Source organism: Struthio camelus, chromosome 5 (assembly GCF_040807025.1).
Source record: "Struthio camelus isolate bStrCam1 chromosome 5, bStrCam1.hap1, whole genome shotgun sequence".
Lineage (NCBI taxonomy): Eukaryota > Metazoa > Chordata > Aves > Struthioniformes > Struthionidae > Struthio > Struthio camelus.
In genome coordinates, this window is record NC_090946.1 from 20,574,528 (window position 1) to 20,593,207 (window position 18,680).

The 18,680-nt window shown below is 38.5% G+C and overlaps 1 protein-coding gene across 7 annotated transcripts in view; it reads left to right on the forward strand.

The window, feature by feature from the left end:
* ABCC8 (ATP binding cassette subfamily C member 8) overlaps positions 1–18,680 on the forward strand; it is an 84,170-nt gene that overhangs the window by 40,937 nt on the left and 24,553 nt on the right. For 6 of the 7 annotated variants that reach the window (XR_011141346.1, XM_068944919.1, XM_068944917.1 and 3 more), the window contains 8 exons: positions 5,090–5,125; positions 6,778–6,813; positions 9,922–10,020; positions 10,858–10,942; positions 12,226–12,306; positions 14,914–15,051; positions 17,540–17,665; positions 18,388–18,487. Coding sequence is in view for 6 of the 7 variants with exons in the window: in XM_068944919.1 (XP_068801020.1) it covers positions 5,090–5,125; positions 6,778–6,813; positions 9,922–10,020; positions 10,858–10,942; positions 12,226–12,306; positions 14,914–15,051; positions 17,540–17,665; positions 18,388–18,487 (701 nt within the window). In the remaining variant the exon portion in view is untranslated. The remainder of the gene's footprint in view (positions 1–5,089; positions 5,126–6,777; positions 6,814–9,921; positions 10,021–10,857; positions 10,943–12,225; positions 12,307–14,913; positions 15,052–17,539; positions 17,666–18,387; positions 18,488–18,680) is intronic. The other variant, XM_068944916.1, reaches the window with a different exon arrangement.

Consider the following 18,680-nt stretch of genomic DNA (forward strand, 5'->3'; position numbering starts at 1 on the left):
CAGGGTCAAATGAGCTATCTGTTCCGTGAGCAGGAGCAGATAACCATATGTGGGCATTCTGCACTCCAGCAACATAACCTGCGTGAAATTATAACTAATTTAGGAGCAGAATTAACTAGCTGAAGCATTGTGCGAAATGCCATTCTCCTACAGAATGGCATTTCTAATTTCAGGCCTGGGCTCGTACCTTTGAGGCACGAGCTCATAAAGAGGTAGTGGCTTATTAGGAGCTAGGCAAGGTCCCTGGCTATGCTTTTAAGATGTGCGTTCCATCCCAACACTACTCTATTGCATGAAAGATTGAAGAGATTTTTATAAGTGGCAGTGAGCTCATCTTACCTCCACAGTGCACCCTGTCTGATTTTTGTAAAGAGGGGAGATAATCATGTCCTTCCTTCCTTTCTCAAGGGGGCACAGGCAGCTACGCTTTGACAGCCAGATAGAGACTGTACTTCTGTCTAACTTTTATACTGGCCATGAAGAGAGGAAAAAATGCTACTGAACTCCAACAGCTGAACTGTCAGGGCTTGGTCTTTTAACCCTCAAGCTAAATTATAGGTGCTATAAAGAATTCACAGAATCACAGAAGGGTTGAGGGTTGGCAGGGACCTCTGGAGATCATTTAGTCCAACTCCCCTGCTCAAGCAGGGTCCTCTAGAGCATGTTGTCCAGGATCATGTCCACATGGCATTTGAATATCTCCAAGGACAGAGATTCCACAGCCTCTCTGGGCAACCTGCTCCAGTGCTCTGTCACCCTCACAGCAAAGAAGGTTCTCCTCGTGTTCAGACTGAACTGCCTGTGCTGCAGTTTGTGCCCGTTGCCTCTTGTCCTGTCGCTGGGCCCCACGGAGAAGAGTCTGGCCTCATTCTCTCGACACCCCCCCTTCAGATACTTGTACACGTTGATAAGATCGTCACTCAGTCTTCTCTTCTCCAGGCTGAACAGGCCCAGCTCCCTCAGTCTTTCTTCAGAGGAGAGATGCTTCAGTCCCTTCATCATCTTAGTAGCCCTTCGCTGGATTCACAAACTCCTGTATATGATTTCCAGTAAATTACTGTACCCGCTGGTCATTGATCAATGTGTGTGAACATTTTTGGCTTGTTCATTTTATAGGACTACACTTTGCCTTTTGGGATGCAGTTATTTGTAGGTACAACTTAACTGGAGAAGAAGCTAGAGAAATAAGTAATATTTTTTCTAACTAGCTGGGAATTAAGGAGCAACAGCGCAGCCATAAGTCAAATCCATGCGCTCTGATGGATGGAGGGTCTTTGTTACCCTGCGAGGTCTGCACTGTTTTTGTGAAACACTTCTCACAAATTCCTTGAGACTTTGTAAAGGTATTATTTACATCCTGCCTTCATGTTTAAGCCAGTCACTCTGCTCAGAATTGTACATATGTTGATTGTAATAATACAAGGGAGGAAGTTTAGTTTCTTTATCCCCATTTTATAGATGGGGAAAATGAAACATAGGAAGGTGACCCTTTGGCTTTTGAAGAAGATAGGAGTGCCTTTGAAGGGCTGGATAGGAGCCAGATATCCAGACTGGTGATCTATCTATTACAACACACTGCCTCAAAGAGAAAATCAGAGTATGGCTAGGAACCATACAACATCCCTGCAGCCTGATTAGGTGAACTAATTTCATTACAGCAAGGCTGCAATTTTTTACAAATGACATAACATCATCAAGAAGTATAATTGAATGTCGGATGTTAAAGTAAAACAGATGACATGATGGTTCTGATCAGACTGTGTTCTTAAATAGCGCTCATCAGCGCTGGAAGTATGTGCTTCACAACAGTGTAAAGGTCACAACTGGTTTTAATGTCTTCAGTACTGATGTCCGAAAGTATCAGAAGTTCAAATTCAGTTTTTATCGCGTTTGCTTTGCTATCTAGCAGATATGTATAAAGGGATTTATAGATGAAAGAATGTTAGCACTGTAACTGCTGGCTGCACTGGGACACGTGATTTTTTGACTCATCTGTCAGAGCTACTATGAATGCTACCGTGTGGAGTGGTCTCCAGAGAAGGACGGATCCAGTATGTGTAGGCTGCACCTCTGTGTTGTAAAGCTACCAAATGAGAGCTCCAGTAATTCCATGAGACAATACTAATGCCTGGCCAGGTACATTCAGCATTATCGCATGTTCAAGGAAAGTAATCTTACCAAATAATCACCATAGCTCCTAGCCTTACCTCAAGCAGTCAGATATGTCACCAAATCAGTAAGATCATTTATCGCAGTTCTTTCTTTGGGATGAGAGAAATTCTTGAGTTTGGTCATTCATGTTACAGAATAGTCCTCAATTATTTCATTTCACATTTCCTTCCCCTTCCTCTTCTCCATAGTCATAGCTATAAAGATGAGGGATATATCCTGCTGACATGTCACTCAATGCTCAGGAAATCTGGATTCTATTCCTGGCCCTTCCCTTGGTCTAATGGACTAAGGACTAAGATCTAAGGACTTGCGCTAATCCTTGCACAACAAGTCATTTCCCTTCTTCGTGCCTCCATTCTCTATCAATAAAACAGGATTAACTGTATAGCATCTTTACATCCTATAAAAACATTTTGATTCAAGATGTTAAATATCATTTGTTACTGGACTAGGAAACAGCTAGTAAGAAGTGAGCACTGGCTCATTTGTGGTTTGCTTTTGTTATTTGTATTACGGTGTGTGCCGGGAAAATCCTGTTTAGATTATTGCCCCTTGTCCAAAGCAGGCTGAGAACAATCCTTTGCATAAATATTTTATAAACTAATTAGAGATTAATAAGAATAGGGAAATTATTTACATTCTGAATAGATAGTTGGTTATTGAGTAAATACTTATACTGTGTAGCATGCTGATTTCTTCTGGGTAGGATCTTACTTTGAATAGTCTCAGTTCAAGTCCAGGGAACAGTTTGTAGTATAAGATACTGATCTTTTTGGAGTGAATAGTATCAGAAACTGAACATGAATGAGAAATATTTTGCTCAAACAATGCTGTGTCATTTGTTTCTAAACAAGGTATATGTTCCCATGTGAATCCATAGTCCTTATAGTGTGAAGGAAGTGGTAGATTCATTCAACAGTAGATTTTATTCCTGCTGTACTCAATGCAGAATTGACCGTTTCATCAAACGGCAATATTTTAAAAGTGTCTTTGGTGCCTACACAGTACTTTAAATTTTTATAAAGGTATGTTTTTGGGAGTTTTCAAAAACATCCAGGCGCTTAACTTCATTTTATTTTTAAATAGGAAATAGAGATCTGAAAACTCCTGAAAATCTCATAAGGCACATATTTGCATCTATAGACATCCATATGCCTTGAAAAATTAACTCGACTTCACTGTCAAACATACGTTGTTTTGCCATTTCAGCATCAGTAGAAGATAAAATGCATTTTTAATTGCCAAGAGTACACAGGAAAAATGAGAAAGGAGGGAGTAGAACAAAGTCAGAACAGGGAAAAAAGAGGGCTGAAAAGGCTCAGCAAAAACTCCAAAAAGAGATTTAATTTTTCTAACTACAAAATGGAAACTCAGATCAGGGAACTGAGCTAGCAGTACTTGCATACCAAAATTGTGTCTATATAGCAAAAGGACATGGTTAATTAAGTCAGGTCATCAGTGTGCACTGCTGCACCTCATATTACTCTGAGAATCACTCTTGCCCTGTGAGCATGGTACTATTTGTCCCAGCTTTTGAGCAGAACAGGAGCTAAGTTGCACAGCTGCAGAAAGCACAGATACATGGTGCCAGCCAGGAGTGACCTTGCCTGTTTATATAAGCTGCACAGTTTTCTGCCCATCTCACAGTTCGGTGTAGGAGAAGGGCGCAGTAGAGGGGCAGTCCGTGCCATGCACAAATACTGCATGTTGCATGTTAATTAGTCTGTTCCTCTTGAAAATGGGCCCCTGGCCAGCTTTAGGGTGGTCTGTGCAGCAGGAACCAATGTTTGTTGTTCACAGTCCTTGTGCAGCGCGTGCAAAGACTGGAAAAGATGCTCCCTGTTTTGGTCCCTTGATTGTTTCTATAAAGAATGTATTGCTATTTAATGACGCGCAGCAGGTTCCTGGAGCTTTGGACAAGATGTTTCGGACGCTGAGTTCACATGGTCACTAAGACTGGTGGAGCGTGAGGTTACTGTGTGGAAGAGAGTTGTTCAGTACTTTAACCTTCGGAAAAAAGATACTAGCGCGCCAGCTGGCCCGGAGAAATTTTACGGTAGATTGAATTTAGATACAGTCATTGCTTACTATGCATGAACTTTCTGTAAGTGTCTCAGACGAGCCTTTTAAACTGCAGGTCTAGTTTTCCTTCCTGGATATCTACAAGCAAGTAGTGTTAGCACAAAGTTAGTAAGATGATTTCCTTTAAAACATGAAAAGCTATGTTCCTGCTTGATTTTTTTTTATATATATATACTATTTGATTTTTCATTGTTTTCAATGAAACTGAAATTAGCATCAGTAGAAAGTAGGGTCAGTTATCTTGTCAAAACAGCTCTGTGGACATCTTGTTATGCATATAAAAATAGGCAAAATGGAAACTGTTCCTCCCTCAGAGCTGCCCACTCTTGCTTATAGAGACACAGCCCCCTAAGGACAGTGCTGATACAGAACACAGCATGTGGCGCATCATCCAAAAGTGGGATTTTGGTCTTGAACTAATCTGCCATAGGCCACAAAGGTGCAGTTATTGCCATGGAAAAACACAGTGTCACAAATTATCAATCTGTTTTCCCTGAAAATGTCTTTTTTTCTTTCTTTCTTTCTTTTAAATGGAACTACATTCTTTTGGACTAGGACTTCTTGGTTCTGTTAGCACCTCCAGGACAGGATAGAGGTGATTTTATTTGCTGAGTCAGATAAAGTGTTTGTGAAGAAAAACCTGTCACCATTTTTTTTTTAACTGCTAAAATCAAGTTAGTTTCTGTAGAAGGAACAGATGCTGCACTGCAGCTTGGTATAAATACTGTTTGCAGTCTGTGCACTAAATGGAATTTAATAGGTTTTCTTTCTGGGGGCAGATTGCTTGTGCTTACTTAAATAAACAATCTTTGTCTGCTTTCTATCTGTGATGCAGCAGTCCTTCTGACAGCGAGACGGGGGAAGATGTCAGGTATGGTATGGTATTGTACGTGACTCTTGGTCTTCCTACTAAATCGATCACAATAGAAGGAGGCAAAGATTGCTAAAATTTGTGACTAAGGTTTTCAAAGAGTCAGAATTTTGAAAATCAGTGAAACTGTCATTGTCTTAAGTAACTAAGCGTACAATTTGCAAAATTACCAATGTGACTTAGGAAAAAAAGAGCTGGACTTCCTTTCGGAAAACATTACTGTTTGGTGCTTTTGCAAATTATATCCTAACTTCTCTGTATGTCTTTGAAAATCCTTCTCTCAATATCTGGATCAGATTACTCCCTAATTCCACACTTTAAAAACTAGTATCAAGTACTGCTTTAAAGGTTTCATTTGTTAAAGCAAATTCTCCCCTTTGTTCTTCTGTTCATTTTTTATATCCTAAGTTTATTTTCACACCTAGCGCTCTCAGGCACCTAGAAAATGAGAAGTGTGGGGAGTAGCAAATTATTCCATGCCTTGGCTTGGCATCCTCGCATGGAAATTATTTGTACCTCATTAAGAGAGAGCAGAGTTGAGCCTGGACTCTGGAATACTTACCAAATCAATTGAGAGTAAGGCTTTCTGAAATGGCTGTCTTTTTAGCATGGCACAGAAGCCTCCAGAGTGATAAACCTTGCAAAAGTGACAATCCTATCCCTGCTAAAGTCAATGAGAGCTTTGTTACTGAGATCAGAGCAGAAGCAATGTCATGCGACGTCCTTTTTCCTGACTCACCCTCAACGGTGTGTCTTCTACTGACCAGAATTTTTTCTTGATTTTGTGAAGCACCAGCTGTTCCACTGCTTTTTCTCTGTGTATGTCTGCCACTTCTCTCCTGCTTGTTTCTCAGATTTGTTACCTGCTTACCAGACTGAATGCTGCAAAGCTGATGTTCCTTTCCCTGTATATTATAAGAGGGAGTTTCAAGTGTGTAAGGACTGAAGTCTCATGTCAAAGGATATTTGGAAATCTCACAGATCTTCCTGTATAAGAGACCCTGCAATTACTGGTCTAAAGAAAAACAGAATAGTTTCAATGAGTTTTGAACCCATTAAGACACACAAAAATATGATCAGAATTAAACATTGATATTGTTGAAAACCGTTATAGGGAGAGACAGTAACAAACAATACGATAACGTATGCAACAGTAAACTTACCAAAAATAAGAAAGACTATTAAGACTATATGACATAGTTATGCATTAAAAGTCTGTTCTTTTTATTAAAATTATTTCAATTATTGTTTGTTATTTATGTTACACATTCTGGGAATCCTAGTCATGGAGATTAAATGCTGTAGGAGTATGTGCAATGGTTTTGTTGCGCTAGCATCCCACAGAATATTTTAGGGGCTCTCAGAGAGAACAGTATTTAAGTTTGAATCTTGTGAAGTCCTGAGCATTTGCTCAAAGTTGTTGAATGCTTTTATCTCCTAGAAGGTTATTTAGCTCTTCTAAAATGGGGCCTTTAACCATATCGTTTTTAGGTTAATATCGTCTAGTACAGAATTATGGTCTACTTAAGAGAATTTTCTTTTATGCAATCCTACTATTACTTTTAATTATAGCATAGTGTTAGAACTGTTAAGGCATTTTTCATTATGTAAAATCATTAAAAATAATAATAATTTGTGTTTGGTTTCTGCAGCCCAGAGAGAGAATCTTCTGTTGACATGGAATTCAGGTACAGGACTTCAAAAATTAATTGGAATATTCTTCAGAAGTGTGTCATCTTAATGAATTGTTCTTCCTTGGAAATCAAATGCATGCAGCATACAGCTGCTGCAAGATTTAGAAGCAAAAACAAATTAAAAAAAAAAAAAAACAAGCAGGTGACCTTTGCAGTGTATGGCAATGGCAAAAATGTGTATGCTTCTGCATACTCAGGAGTACTAAAATCAGAATGTTTTATTGCCTACTATCAGGCTGAAAATAATGGAAGCATATTTTATTGTATATGAAGATGCAGTAATGATATAGTAAGGACAGGACAGTGCACGTTTCTTGCATGTGTCTGGAGAGCATTTCATTATGACTTGTTGATTAACATTGGAAATTCATGAATTGTGCAAAATAATCAAGATGAAACTGTAGTCAGGAATCCAAGACATACAAGAAAGGATTTGTCATGTATTATTTCCTTTATCATTATAATCATAACTCCATTGCGTTTTAAGTGTGTCCATTTTCTTTTAAAAATTACCAGCATTTTCAGACTTGTGGATAATTTACGAAGGCACCTAGATTCATATGTAAATGTCTATTGAGTAGTCTTATTTTCAGGGATCTTTAACACGTACATTGGCCCTACTGGACTTTCAAAACTTAAATCTGAATATAAAATTAGATTAATTAGCTTTACGCAAGCAATCTTGACAATGTTGTCTCTGATTCTAAATTAATGAACTGGGTTGGCCCAATATTAATTGAAGTGCATACCCTCCAGTATGCTCAGGGAAAGTTTTCTCCATTTATTCTAAGGTTGGATCTTGCTGTCTGCCTCCTTGTGATAATTAAGAGGCTATGGTTGGTCTCTCACATTTTAGCATGAGAAAAAAGTACACTCCACTGATGAAAACACGTTTGTTCCATATTATACAGTTCAGGGGTAGCAGACAGTTACTTCCACCTGCAGAATAAATTTCTCATTAGTCTTTGGCTGCTTAGCCATTTGTTTGCATTAAGTCTTTAAAGTGTGAAATCTTAGGTAGGTTCAAGGCAGACTTTCAGAGGAAAAAAAAAAAAAAAAAGGTGTTCCTAGCTCCATTTAAGAATATTTTGTTCTCTAGATTTTTGGCCCTATATATCTCATAGTTTCAGTATAAGTTTTGTTTGACTGTGCCTGGTTACTATAAGAAGCACTGTAGATTTGGTCAAGCACTTGCAAGCTTTTTCCTTCTCTCCAAATACAGTCTGCCTGATATGTCATCTTATTGTCAATTTGCATTTAAAATTAATTGAATTTAAGAGTTCACTACGTTCTAAATTTGTAATGAGTTTAATCAAGTTCATTACTTGTTCCTAGATTCTTTGCAGTAATTAATTTTCACTGATGCCCTTACAGCAGAATTTAAGCCAAACGTGGATGGTGTTCACAGGAGGTATGCTGGTTCTCAGCGTGGAGTGAATCTTACCACTCATGCCTGTAACTTCACTGAAAGAAAGACGACCATTTAGGAAAGCTTTTAAGACTTTTGTCCTCAAAGCTTTACTATTATTTTTCAAAAAGAAATTAGAAGTAACTTTCAATCGCATTGAGAATTAATAAATGGCAAAGGTACAGTTTCAAGCAATAAAAAGGAAGGGAGGGGAATACATGTTCACCTTAGAGTGCTCTGGGCAATTTTTTCTCAATCACCGAGATGTAATTTTTATACTAATCGAAAAAATGCTTTCTTCTTGAGGCAGACCTGAAGGCTCTTTGAATTAGACTTTGGGACTACAGGCTGGGTTTTTAAGGGCTTTTTGGTTTGTTTTGTTTCTGTTTCATTTTCCAGTAATGGAATTCATAAAGCATAATTAAATTCTATAATTAAATTCTAATGAACAAGCAGATTTTGGAGCTTGGAAGCATGCTCGCAAGGTAGCATGTTTTGCTCCCCTGCAGAACCGTGTGTTCTTTCAGGTCATCAGAGAAAATTAATCCTATAGTGATTTCTAAGCAGCTTCGTGAAAGCCTGAAAAAATGAGCAGGGCTAGTGACCTTAACTCCTGATTTAAAAGAAAGGGGGCGGGGGGAAGCACCCATTTTATTCATCAGGTAGCTCATGGTTTGAATTGCTTTTGTGCAATTCAATGGCTGTCTAGCAGGCAAAGGCCATGCTTGGGTGAAACGTCAAATCTTTCATTCGATCAGCTTGTATAGCTGGAAAGAAAACATATGCTTTTAAGTGTATGATCTCTTCTTTGGTCCTTTTCTGGAGAAATTGTGATTTGCCGATGAGTTTGTCCGCTTCTTTCAACAGTATCGGTCACTCTGATAAAAAACCTTTGTCTGTCTCAGAGCTCTGCTTTTTAGAGGCCTTTAGTGCATAATAGCTACAGAAGCACTACTGCTTCATTAGCAGGCAGATACTTTTGTTTGCCAATAATAATAATCCATATGAAATAAAATATGCATAGTGAAGTCCTGCTGGCTACTCACTAATAAGTTGCCCCACTGATGGTCCGTTATGGGAGCAATTCCACAAGAGGAAAATTAGCAGAGATTTCTTCCCTGTGTTCTCTTCTGCTGTTTTCTTATACACATAGGAAGATTTTACCCGTGGGGTGCTAATGGCCCTGGAGTTCGCTTGTTATAATGGGGAAAATAAATTGGGGCGGAGGGGTTCCTCTGTGCATGCGTGTAGTTGTTATTGCTTTTGACACTTCAAATATATATTTTTGGAATTTCACTTCTGAAATGTAATGCCTAAATAGTGATCTGATATACGTTTTTGTTAGTCTATCCAGAAGGAGCTGAGATTCACTTTGGTAATTTTCTTCTTGCCATCCGCACTGCTGAAGAAGCAGGTTAACTGAACTAGCCTCTCCAAAACTCACCTCACAGCAGAAAAACAGGGAACAAACTGAAATTCAAAAGAACCAACCCTTTAGTTAGGTGAACAGTAGCAGTATTCTGTTGGGAATTTAACATCTCATATTTCATTGATGGGGTATCTGTTGATTGTCCTGAAAAACAGAATTGAAAGGCCACGTTTCTGAAGAATTATTACCAGTTTCTTCCTTTAACAGAAAACTATTTCCAGTAACTCCTATTGCACTAACATGCTGGGAACTCCTGTTTTTCTAGGAAAAGAGGATCAGTAGCATATGCATCACAGAAGCCTTGGTTGCTCAATGCCACAGTGGAAGAGAATATCACATTTGAAAGCCCTTTTAATAAACAGAGGTAACAGCTTTCAGAACTGTTACATGCTTTATTCCCCTTTTAACTAAATGCTGGCTGTTGCATGGGCCTCAGTTCACACGCGGGTCCCCATCTTAATGGGGATATATCACTCCAGTAACAAACATAAAACACCGACCTGAACATGAGAGAAGACTTAGAGTTCTGCATGGCCCTCTCTTTGCTCATGTTTTCCCTGAAGGACACCAAGGACAGAGTTCGGTCTCACTTGACGTTAGGTGTAGAAGTTCTCATTTCCAAGGACCGTGTCTGTGCAGCCTGCAGCCTTATCTTCTTACACCTAATTGCCTAATTAAACTGTCTTATTAGAATGACCTTAGCAGTTTGGGAGTGAGGATGTTTATTAAGATTCCAGTCCAGTATTTGGTATGTTGTGAAGGACTAATGACTGTCTTTTTTTCTGTATGAAAGCTCACAAAATATTTTAAAAGATTTAAAACTCATTGCTGGTATTCCATCTCCCCCCTCCCTAAAACAAGTCGGTGCCTATGTATTCACATAGAATAAGTTAAATGCCTAGAAAAAGTTAAATGCTAAATAACGAATATACGCCTTAGAAGAACTTGTGCTTATTTTGTCTATTTTTAACTATTAAATATTTTTAATTGGGAAGCTGACCTAAGATGCTGTCTTAGCTGAAATGGTATTTACTTGTCTGCGATTGAAAGAGATCCCATTAGAACAATTAGTGGCTAACAAATAACGTTTTTCCACTGTGTGATTTTTCCAGCTGGTTAATCTTTTTTCCTCTGCAGGTAGGAAATGTGCTTCCTTAGCAGTATCTGTGTGGATTTTGTATTACCTTTTTTGTTTCCGCAGGTACAAAGCAGTAATTGATGCTTGTTCCCTCCAGCCTGATATTGACATTCTCCCTCATGGAGACCAAACTCAGATTGGAGAGAGGGTCAGTAAACAGTTACAGGCTTCTATTTTTGTTTTAAATGTATAGAGGTTTTTTATTATTTTGTTGTGTTCTTAAAATCTTACTGGCTATTTGGCAACAAAAGTAATCTTTGAGTTCAGTGTACTTTTGGGTCATTAGTCTGAAAGCTCATTGCTTGGTAAACATGGAAACACTGCCGTTCATGTGAGATGCGATGGTTTAAATGTGCTGCCATCAGAATGTCTGACTAACTTCTGTGGCCGCTCCAAAACCTCAGGTGTCCTGGCTTCACAGTGCGTATTTTGATTTTTCTAGGAGTAACATAAAAATAAGTAATTTTAGATTTTAGAGCACCTTCGCTTCAAAAGTGGCAGACGTTCAATAAACAGCAAATTAAGCTTTATCACATCCTGGAAAATTAGGGAATAGAAATAAAAGAAACGGAAGTCACAGTTTCATTAGCAGCTTACCGTGGCTTAAAGTGGCACTGCTGAAAAACAAACAAACAAACAAACAAACAAACAAAATAACCCAAGGATATATTTCCAAACCTAATCTATTTGCTTCCCTTCCACACCAGCTCCCAGGCTAACATTAGATGGGTTAATTCCCAACCCAGTCATGGTGTACAATGCTTTTGTGACAGAAGGAGGGAAGCAGAGTGGAAGGAAAAAGTGGCAGGGAGAAGGTGAGATAGCTTCTTTTAGCAGCAGTATTGGCTTATGAGAGCTTGAAGTGTTTGTGAAAATGCAGTCTGACTACAGGAAGGATAAGTAACTCAGAGCAAGTTTGTAGCAGGACTAAAGACAGAAAACAGAAGTGCAGTAATAACCAGATAATGTTCCTCTCGGTGTGGTCTTATAGGATATCTAACAATTACTGATTACAGTAATTGTAGTACAAGTGTGGTATATGATGGAGCTAATATGACAGCACTGCTGAAAAATTCTGGGTGTGAAAAAAAAACATGACAGAGCCAGACTTTTATGGCTAACTTTTACTAATTTCGGTATGCCTGCATAGTATCTAGGCCATCTTCTACACCGTTACACCACCTACACCATTATGCCACCACAAACCACTAAACGTTTCCCATCCCTCTGGCATGTACAATTCCTGACAGAGTGCTCTGGCTTTTCTAACAATTAGTCTACAGTAGTCCTAGTTGAATTTCAGACCTGTGCTTTCAAAAAGTTCCTCTGGGTTTCTATGTCCAGAAAGTCTTTTCTGGGTAATCCAAGCAAAATATTAATATTCAGTTTATGTTTTATTGTCATCTGATTTTTTTTCCTGTTTGCCTCCAGGGTATTAATCTGTCTGGAGGGCAGCGCCAACGTATCAGTGTGGCTAGAGCACTTTACCAGCAGACAAATGTCGTGTTCCTGGTGAGTAGGTGCCGTTATGTTTATGCTGCCAAGAGAAGCACGGGCTGTGAGCGTGTAGAATACTTCATGAGTAACGCGCACACACACAGAATATCAGGCTTCTTTGAGCTAAACCAAATGTGCAATACTTATTTTATATCAATTGTTAGCTAGCCTGCTGGTAAGAAGCACTTTGTAAATGCTGCAGATAGATATTAGGATACAAACTGAAATGCTGGTGCTTATCCTTTCTGTCTAGTGAAATTTCTTTTTGACCCTTGTACTTATTTTTGGTTGTTAGACATTTCGTAGTCTCAGCAATATTCATAGAAATGCCTAAGATATCTCAGGCATAAAATTAATGTTGTCCTGTGTCAAGGGTGTTTCTTTTCTGCAACAAACTAAGCTGTCTTCCCACCCTGAACTGTTCTTTGTGTATCCTGCCCCAGATTCAACAGATGTGCTATGGGAAAAGGAGTGAGATCAGGCTCTTAAAAGTTAGTAGGTGGGAAAACAAATGCATCCTACATACTCGCGAGTAGGCTTGCTGGCTCCTCCAACTAAGACCTTCTTCCTTCTTGAGCTCAGTTTTCAAGGAGCTCTGAATCCAACTGTTAGAGCAGCCAGGCATGGCAGTCGCATGCGATTAGAAAAGCTGTGCACGTTAGAAGGCATCCTTGAAATTTAGGAGATTGCTGTAGTCAGTCTTTCCACATAACCAGGCTTCGTAATAAATATGTGCTTGCTTCGTGTGCAGGGCATTGCCAGAAACTGAACAGAGAGTAGGAAGTAGAGGGTAGTTGGGCCAGGTGTTGCAAGGCAGCAGAGCCAGTGTTGGACCATAACTTGTTTTTTTTCTTTGTTGCTTCACACCATTGCCTTTGCACAGGACTCTCAATAATCTGCTAGTAGTAGCAAGTTCTCGTACAGTTTGATAACGTAACAGCATCTACAAATAAGTTTATTTTTTCCAGTTATTAATCTTTCAAAAATAATCCAGAATCTTATATGTTAATACTTGAAAACATCCAGCGCTTTTAAGACAGATTATGTAAACAGTGCTTATAAAACTTGTCTCGCAGGAGTGTGCATCTCATATTCAGTAACCTTTCCTATTACCTAAACTTTCTGTGATCTTTGCAGATATGAAAAAAGTCATAATAGTGATAATTCATGTCATCTTTCATTCTTCATTACATTCATTCATTCAGTGTGTTTTATTTATTGCATGTCAGAGCAGTCCTGTAGCATGAACTGACTTTTTCAGGTGTCTGATCATCAATGCGTAATTATAATCATATATGGTGAGTGCCTTTTTAATGAGCAGGCGAGCCTGACTCGACAGTGAAACAGCATGTTCTCTGAACTGGCATTTACAGTCCGTAGAAGTGCAGCATCGCATATGAGGTGGCTGTGCACAAACGAGGGGCTCAGAAGGGTGATTAGGGCTGAGCCAGATCAGAGGAACGTGTGAATGGAACGGTAAAGCTGACAAGTTACATCCTTGCTCAGGGTTTTGGCTGCATTGCTAGTGTGAGACTAAATTGCACACAATTTTTTTAGGCTAAATTCCAGTCTGAATTTAATCACAGTCTTAAGTTACTATGTTGCAAAAAATTTGACAGTTTTTAATTACTCTATTTTATGGTGGTCTGATTTCAGCGATCATATTTACCTTACTGTTGATTTCCATTATTTTTGTGATTAGATGTTTGTGTAGATCCATGAAAGCAATAATACTAATTTATCTAATGCAGTAGCAATATAAATTGTTGCAAAATTCAAGGAAGTAAAAGTTCAAGGGCATTTTCTAAAGCACTCAGCTTTTTGTTTATTCATCTGCCTACTAAGTGCCGAGAAAACTGGCAGTGCTGTTACTCAGAGAAAGCAGAATTAATGCAAATTCAACCCTACATTTCCAGCAAATACCTGGATGAAAGAATACAAACTTTTGATTTTAAAAAATCCTATTTTTAGCATAATGTAATAATATCAAATGTGAATAACAAGTAAATCCTACTGCCAGTATCAGCAGTGCAAGCAGAAATAAGGTATTTAAAATTCAGTATAAACAGGATTAAGTAAACAAACCCTCAAAGAGATGGTACGTAGTAGCTTATTCCTGAATTAATTGCATATAATTCATTGACTCAATAGGATAAAGTGAATCTAGGTTATAAAACAAACATCTGATCAGGATCACCAAGCTGATCAGTATTTCTCCTTTGATGATTCTTCATTCATAACATAGAGTTTTGTTTATGATAGAAAAAAAAATCACAAGGGAAATAAAAAGATGCTCTTTGTCACTGTCGCTGGAGCGGTTTCTGTTATCCGTGCCCTAGATACACATTGCAGCATTGTCTAGAGTCTAAATAGAAACCACGAACTGCACTTATGTTAGGCTATGAAACGCATCCTTTAAGAGAGGAGCAGTTCCGAGAAAGCCTCCGGAAATCACAGTATTTACACAGCTAATATTACCATATGTCTGATTGCTCATTGCAAAGTGACAGTTCAGGCTTTATTGTTATCTAATTTAAGAAAGCTGTTCCACAGCACACTTTTGATCTTCTGATGGTCATCTTCTTTTGATTATCTATAGCTGACCTCTTTTCCTCATGATAGGATGATCCGTTTTCTGCACTGGATATTCACCTGAGTGACCACCTCATGCAAGAAGGGATCCTGAAAATGCTACGGGAAGACAAGCGAACCATCGTGCTGGTAACCCACAAGCTGCAGTACCTGCCCCATGCTGACTGGGTAAGAAAGCTGTTCCTGCTTCTGAGGAGGAGGCAGGAAAGTGGCAGGAAAAAGTCTTTTGCTACAAACAAGATTCTCACTTCATCTCTTTATCAAGGGGTAGTTTAGTGAGAAGAGACATTATTCAGATCTTTCAGAAGTTAACAAGTGAGTTTGGGGTGCCATAATTTTGGGTTTCCCATCTTAGGGCAGCTAAATACATCTGTTTTCTGTAGAACGGATACTTAATACTCTCTTGAAAGCAGACTGCATTTAAAATATGCTGAGTATCCAAAATCGTTACTTTTCAAGATCATGATCATTTTTTGGTCTCAATACACTGAAATGTTAGAGTAACATACTTGCCTTCGTCTGTGACGTAACTAGGATCTTGTCTGTGCTGTCACAGAAGAGGTGTTTTTACGGATACTGAAGTGCATGGAAATATAAAAAATAAAACAATATTTCTTTGCATTTAGTAGTAGTAGATAATGTATCGAGAACATTTTTGCCTTTTGTACGTTAGCAAAATTTTAAGAAATGTGTATCATTCAATTGTTTTGTTGAGGTTCTGTTAAATCTTGTGGCTTGCAGATAAAATGAAAGTTTGCAGTTGCAAAACAGTTTGCAATTGCAAATATCAAAGATGAAGCAAATCAGATGAGATAAGGAGGTTTGCTTTATTTGAAATTTTTTTAGTTCTTTGGTTCACACTGGCCTCGTGCTTGTTTCTGCAATTATCTAGCTACAACATCACATGCCTTCTTGCCTGCTGGGATTGATTACTGCAGTTAGGGCTCCTAGCAGGGCTTCTCTGTCATCTGCAGCTTGCATAGACTATAGCAGCGCTGTTATTCTCTGGCCTAAGCAATAATCATATTTCAGCTGCTTTCTGTTCTTCATATTGGCTTCCTGTGAAGTTGCAGATAGACATTCATCTTGTTCTAGTTGTGGTTTTGGTGGGAAGCATTTATCCTTTACAGCATCTGCTGTGTCCTTGTCCCTCAGCTGTGCACTGGTACCCTGAAGGATTGCTACTGTTCCCACACAGTTCTGGTTTTGTTGTTAGTGTCTGTGAGGATACAGGAATTTTCTGCTTCCTTGCCCTCTCCCCCCACCTCCCCCCCCCCCCGAGTGCTATCCTAGCTTCCCTTTTTATGCATATTGGCTTTTTTTTTTTTGCCCAGTGTGCGCGGCTGGGCCTCATACCATTATAATCTCTTTCACTTCCTTTCCAAAGGAAAGGAACTTTCTAACTTTCCACTTCACTTTGCAAAGGAAGTGAAAGAGGAAGGAAAAAAATGTCAGATCCATTTCTAGGTTGTTGTGCTTTATGAGATACTTTATGGGAATTATATTATTCTTATTATCTTCTAATTGGATTTCAATAATGTTTTATGACCTGCTGTTCTGGTTCAAACAGTCTGCAGGACAGGAAGGAGCTGTATTAATTAAGTTTAATAATTATTTATTAGAAATAGTTCACAGTTTTTTTCCTAAGCAAAGCTCTCATTAAACCTAAGTGGGTTTTACAGGATGCAGTGCAGCAGAGCAGTAATATGTATTTTTACTTGTTAAGGAATTGAAAGAAGAACATCATTTGAAGTACATATGGGATAACCTTCCTACATCTTCCCAGGAAAACCCTCAGAAGAATTTAGGGCGCAGTCCAATTAGGGTTTCTCTGAATGAAAAAAGATGCCTATTTGTTTGTTTTCCTTTTCCCTGGTGAAAATCCTTAACAAAAAATGGAATATATTTCTTGTTTCTTCCACGGAAGTTTCTGAGTTCTCAGGGAATGAGAAAAATAAAAGCACATAACTCTCTGATGTTGTTGCATGGGTTTACAATCCACATGCCTCATTTTCCAATTCTCCTTGTCAGATCTAATGTTAAGGTAAGTATGTTATGTGTATAGTGTAGTTACATTGGTATTAGCGTGCAAACCACGCCCTTCAGGCTTGTCCTGCATATATGCTTTTTTTTTTTCCCAATCTGTGTCCCCTGTTTATGCTTTTAAAAGCTTTAGGGATACAAATTCCCTAGCTTTTCCTTATCAGGTCGACAGTATCAAACAGATGGTGGAGTCAGCATGCTCACATCTAATTGCCTGAATGAGAGCAAAACATGCTATGCACAGTGTGTGGCTAAAAGCCTTTTCCTTTTAGGAAGGTAAGAGAAGTCTAAAATCTTATCTTGCTAGTGATTTGTATTTAGAAAGAGTAATGCACTCTCCTGTCTGCCAAAAGGGATCCCATTCTTCTTAGTTACTTAGAAGCAACCTTCCTTTCTGAAAGTGTGAGCAGCAGGAAGTTTTTGGTTTTGCAGCTATCTTGAGGAAAAGGGATAGAGTCAAGAGATAACTGGACTTTTTTTTTGAGACAAATTTGTTCTTAGAAATAATTTTTTTATTTAGAATAAGGAGTAAATTCTGTCCAGGCACCACGTATGTTTAAAATAAGTAAAGGTATATGACTTTGCCTCACCATTTGTGTTTCTAACTTTTTAGATAATTGCAATGAAGGATGGTTACATCCAACGAGAAGGAACGCTCAAGGACATTCAGAAATCAGAGACTGAGCTCTTTGAACACTGGAAAACACTAATGAATCGACAAGACCAAGAGCTGGAGAAGGTTTTTGATGGGCAGGGAATGAATATTTGCAGAAACTGTGACAAAATATTTTTAGGCTGAAAACATTAGGAAGGCTTGACATGCTGTGTGTGATTTCTAACTTAGTATGAACACATTATTATTATTACCATTATCATCATCATCATCTCTCTATTTACTAAAAGAAAATTCCTGCATCTGGACATCTCACACCTCCTCAATACTTTTGCTTCTGACCAGTTCTCATAAGTGAAGCCTTAAAATAATATCCTTGCCTAAGGAATACTAAATAGGGCCATTTTAGTGGCAAAGAATTGGCAAAGTGCAATACTGAAAACTGTCTATAAACGTGCCTGGGTTTACTTATTGCACTAGGTAAAAGTTTTTCAGGTGTACATAACTAGATAGCAAGCTCTAAATCATTAACACATTTTCCATTTAATAATATGAGACAGGAAGACTGAGAGATTAATCTTGTCATTCTTATTGATTCAGGGATATCTGTTAAGACTCCCAAGATTCTGAGAGAGTTGGGATGAATATCCTGAAAGTGATGCAAGTTATGTGATTTAAGTGGTGATTCATACAGATAGTAAATCAATCACTTATGACTACCTGCTGTTAAGATTCTCACCTTTTTTTTTTTTTCCACTGATATCGTGATTGGAAACAAGTTTTGTCACAGGTAGCAGTTTTTTGATTCATTCCCAAGTTTAAAAACACACGATCTGTCCCATTTTTAGGAGACTATAATTGAAAGAAAAACTGTTCTGGAAAGAACAAATCTCCGGAGGACTATGTACTCTCGTGAAGCTCTGCTGAAAGACGATGAAGAGGATGAAGGTAAGAAGGCATCTTTGGTCCCACTACCACTGCATTACTGTTTACTAGAATGAGTTCTAGTATTTATTTCAGCCTGGCAAGAAAATTGTTATTTTTCAGGTGGGTTGTGATTCATAAGAGTGCTGTTTCCCTTTTGTTTGCCTATTGACTACAATAATTCTAATCACTCAGAAGTCATATCTTCCTCCAAACT